Here is a 4,255-nt window from a genome sequence, read left to right as displayed (position 1 = left end):
TTTCTGTTTTTCTCTTTCTCTGAAAACACGTGGTCAGTGGAAGCTCTTCTGATAATGGTCTGCCTCCCCCCGGAAGCTACAGTATTTATCTTTTAATCACATACATATGATTCAACATCTAGGGTTGTTACCCTTACAGTGTATGAAAACAAAATATACACATATGAATTGTTGATTTTCGGCTGATACCTCTAAAAATATGTTTTAAAAAATACTCTTTGTATTGTTTTTATGGGTGAACGTGCTAACTGACAGAACAGCCGCGTTAGCCTCGCTCTGATTGGCTGACAGAAGCAAAGGGGCGGGCACAGATCTCAGATATCGCAGGTGATTGGCTGATTCTGTTTCCTGAACATAACTAGCAGGAAAACGCAGAAGCTGTCAACACAGTTTTGGGACAGCCAAAGTTATATTTCGGTGAGATATTGTACGCGTTTACTCAAATTAAAAGGTAAGTTTGCTCAATTACTTCCTTACGCAGTGACAACATGTCTCCCAAATCTGCTGTCTGTTTTTGTATGGTATGTTTAGCTAACGTGAAGCCAAACTGCGCTAAAAAACTGAGTACTACAAGTCCTAATTAATTAATTGAAGTTAACTTAATTTACTGCAAACCTGGTGAGTCAGAAATATGCAATTTTATATATATATATATTTAAAACACAGTACAAATATAGTAATATAATATTGTGGGATGTTATTGACTGAAGGAAGTGGGATGAGAAAACGAAACCTATGGACACATGTCACCTTTTGCAGCTTATTATAAAATATATGATAATAATGTTGAGTCTGCTAAAGCTCCTTTATCGATATGAACTCAAATCACAACATAAAATACACTTTAACAAAACACGTTTTATGAAGTAGTTTGTCAGGATATACATTATTTTTTATTTCTAAGGAGTCTTTTGACGGAATTCATTGTAGGTGAAAGTGAATGTATAATAAGCTCCAGATCTCCTTTGCCCTCTAACCACAATGAGGGTGGCAATTAGATTATTGCATTATAAGTAAGTCATGTATACATCATAAAGGATTGTATGACACTTTGTAGAAGCTGCGGAGGCAAAAAAAAGACCAAATATACAACTTAAAATACAGATGTGTTAGCAGCTGCAACAGCATCAACATTTGAATAAGAAATTGCATTTATAAATTATATTTTCAACATTAAATGTACATTTGTATAGGCTGTATGTTGACTAACAACACGTACATATGTTTGTGACAGCACATATGCACATCAGCCAAAAATGCAGTTCAGAATGATCTAAAAACGATGTATTTAAGACGTGTTGCTCACTGTAATCTGTCCGCAGTGCAGCAGGTGTCGAACTTATCTAGAAGTGAAATGCCTGAATCCTCATCCATCTTCTTCCTCTCGTTCCCCAGAAGATGGCGCAGTGGGGCCAGCTCCAGATGTTGGACTGTAAGTACCTGGAGCAGGTGGACCAGCTGTACGACGACTCCTTCCCCATGGACATCCGACAGTACCTGAGCAGGTGGATCGAGAGCATCGACTGGTACGAAGACACAAAGAAAGAGCACAACATATGACATCATAGTAACACGGACAGATTGGGATGTCGGGCTATTCATCAACACAATATCCACATGTTGTTTTTAAAAAACCGTCCATTCATAATTAATCAGTAATGCAAATAGGTAGTTAGTTGCAGCCATGTTACAACAAAGGTTCATCAAAGTGTGTAATAACTAAGTTTTATTACTTATTAATCAATCCCTTTTCTGTTGAATTGATCTTCTATATAATGTTAGAAAATAGGAAAGAGAATGCTCGTTATCAAACAGTCCTAAGGTGGAAGAATCAATAATGGGGTTGATTTTTAATTGAATTATTATCAAAACAGTTCCAGATTTTTAATCAATTGAGTGTTTAAACTCTTAACTGGTTTGATGTTCCCTTTCTTAAATGAGCTCTCTGCAATTAATTAGTATTCATGTAGATGTGTGTGGGGGAAACTTCTGTGTAGCAATGCAGGACGAGTCTCCAACTCAAAGGAAACACTGATGGGTTTATTTGGAGCTTCGGATTCACAAGACAAGTCAGAGAGTCAGAGGTTCTGACTTCACGGTAGAGTTGCCACATCAATTCTGAAGAACTCTACCCCAGACCCGTGTGTTCAGCTAGTTCAGAGAGAATCATCAACATGCTGCATAACAAGATAGAATGATAACACCTCTATGAGCTGACGCCAACAGGCAGGAGCAGGGAGACAGAGCACTGAGAGCACAGCAGCCAGGTCACAGGTGTGTGAGCTCAGTCAGGACAGAACTGATACACTGGGTCAAAGTTATGGGCTTTGGAAAATATTTCCCCAACACTGTATAAAAAAATACATTTAAAAAGGATAGCGATACTGATTCAAGCTTTTATAAGAATAGGATAAAGCAGAAGAAGCTGTAATTAATTTAAAAGTGAATTAATACATAAAGTAATTTTTTAAGCAAAGTGCAAAACCTTATCTTGTTCCAGCTCCTGCACTTTGCCCCTTTCTTTGTTCCGTGTCATTTCAATGTTATATCTTCTGAACCATACATTTGAAAGACGTAGTGATTTCTCCTCTGCCTGCTCAGGGACACGGTGGCGGATCAGGACTCTTTGGCCACCGTGCGTTTCCACGACCTCCTCGCTCAGCTGGACGACCAACACAGCCGCTTCGCTTTAGAAAACAACTTCCTGCTGCAGCACAACATCCGCAAGATCAAGAGGAACCTGCAGGTACCACGACGTTCAGCTCTGTGGAGTGTGATGGTTGTTATTTATTATTTCTGCTGATGATAACTCCCACCATGTCTCTGCAGGATCGCTTCCAGGAAGACCCCATCCACATGGCCATGATCATCTCCAAAAACCTGAAGGAGGAGAAGAAGATCCTGGACGGGGCGAAGAACAGACAGGTAAGGCAGAAAATAAATATATAAAGAAATATTACTTTAGAAATGAAAGTGGGAATAAACCTGCTCCTAGTCCTGCTCCTCTGCCTCCTCAATAAAGGTATATCTTATTACCATACCTGCCAACCCTACCGATTTGAGCCGTAGTCTACCGCTTCTGACATGTTTCTACCGCCTACCGACTTAGCTGACTTTCCCTACCGATTTTCAATCTTCCCAAATTATAAAAAATAAAAATACCCCTTGGCGCTCCATAGACACTGGACTCAACTGTTAGCAGAAACCGTTTGCAGCGTGTCTGTGATCCCATCATACAAACAGTCCTCTGTGTTTCTGAAAGTGAAACAACGTGCAGAGGAAGGGCAGCGTTACCCCCGGGGCTGATGGGTAATCACTCCCAAATTAGTTTAAGGGAACAGAGACGAGGCATTTGAGTCCTGCAGGGTTTCCCCGTTAATATCAGAGCCTCGAAAACGAAATTTGAGTACGTTTTACGTGAAAGACTACGAGAACATATGTAAAGATGATACACAAGAGCCACGCAGCCCCTTCGAGTGCGTCGCAGTACTTTTATTTTGGGAGAGAGAAAGGGTGTAGAAAAATTTTGCCGCACCACTTGTTGCTCGGCCTATGTCTAAACGACACCGCTACTACTGAACGTAAAGCCTTACCGCTGGGTGTCTTCTCAACGATAGTCTGTTGTCATCACGGACTGCACAAAACCATAAGCAGGAAGAAACAAATGTCAATCGCTTCCGAGCGTCTGTGAGTCCTCGATTTGGAATGACCTCTCGTGTACACAATTTTTCGCCTTTATTTTTTTCCTTTGAGTGGAACACCATTTGGACTCTCTCTTTTTCGTAAATCGACAGGTAGGACAAAGTACTCTGATTAGAAACTACCACAAATCTTTGTCTACCGCAAAATATGTCGTCTTAAATTGAAATAGAGGTCCCTCCTTAAAGACTAGTCCGAGTAATTCGACGGCGGAGCGAGAAGAAAAAAATTAAAGAGAGTCTTACATATGTATGTAACCGGTTGGAAAGGTTTAGGCTTTTCTCCATCCAAACCCGCCGTCGTTACATGCTGCGAGGTTCTACTCTTTACCTTTTGGCGGTCATTTAATGTACATATTTGGATACATAGAATTTACTATAACGTGTCATAACCATACGACGAAGCCATTTGTCACTGAGTTGCTGGTACAAAGCCAGACCATTTTAAAGGCTTTTTCATGTTTTGTAAAAATATAAAACACACACAAACACCAGGAGAAAGTCAACTGTGTGACGTCCACTCTCTACGAAGTCCTTTTGTGACCTACAGAAAGTCA

General features: G+C 40.3%; 1 protein-coding gene across 1 annotated transcript in view; it reads left to right on the top strand.

Moving 5' to 3' along the window:
* The first annotated feature begins 359 nt into the window (after window positions 1-359).
* Window positions 360-4,255, top strand: part of LOC104953753 (signal transducer and activator of transcription 1-like) — a 5,042-nt gene continuing 1,146 nt past the window's right edge. Inside the window, exons 1-4 of the mRNA XM_010780746.1 lie at window positions 360-451; window positions 1,323-1,526; window positions 2,602-2,746; window positions 2,830-2,925. Coding sequence (XP_010779048.1) covers window positions 1,399-1,526; window positions 2,602-2,746; window positions 2,830-2,925 — 369 coding nt within the window. The 5' untranslated portion in view covers window positions 360-451; window positions 1,323-1,398. The remainder of the gene's footprint in view (window positions 452-1,322; window positions 1,527-2,601; window positions 2,747-2,829; window positions 2,926-4,255) is intronic.

The sequence above is a fragment of the Notothenia coriiceps genome, unplaced genomic scaffold, assembly GCF_000735185.1.
Source record: "Notothenia coriiceps isolate Sejong01 unplaced genomic scaffold, NC01 NC01_scaffold00022144, whole genome shotgun sequence".
In the NCBI taxonomy this organism is placed as follows: Eukaryota; Metazoa; Chordata; class Actinopteri; order Perciformes; family Nototheniidae; genus Notothenia; species Notothenia coriiceps.
This window is presented reverse-complemented; position numbering and strand designations above follow the sequence as displayed.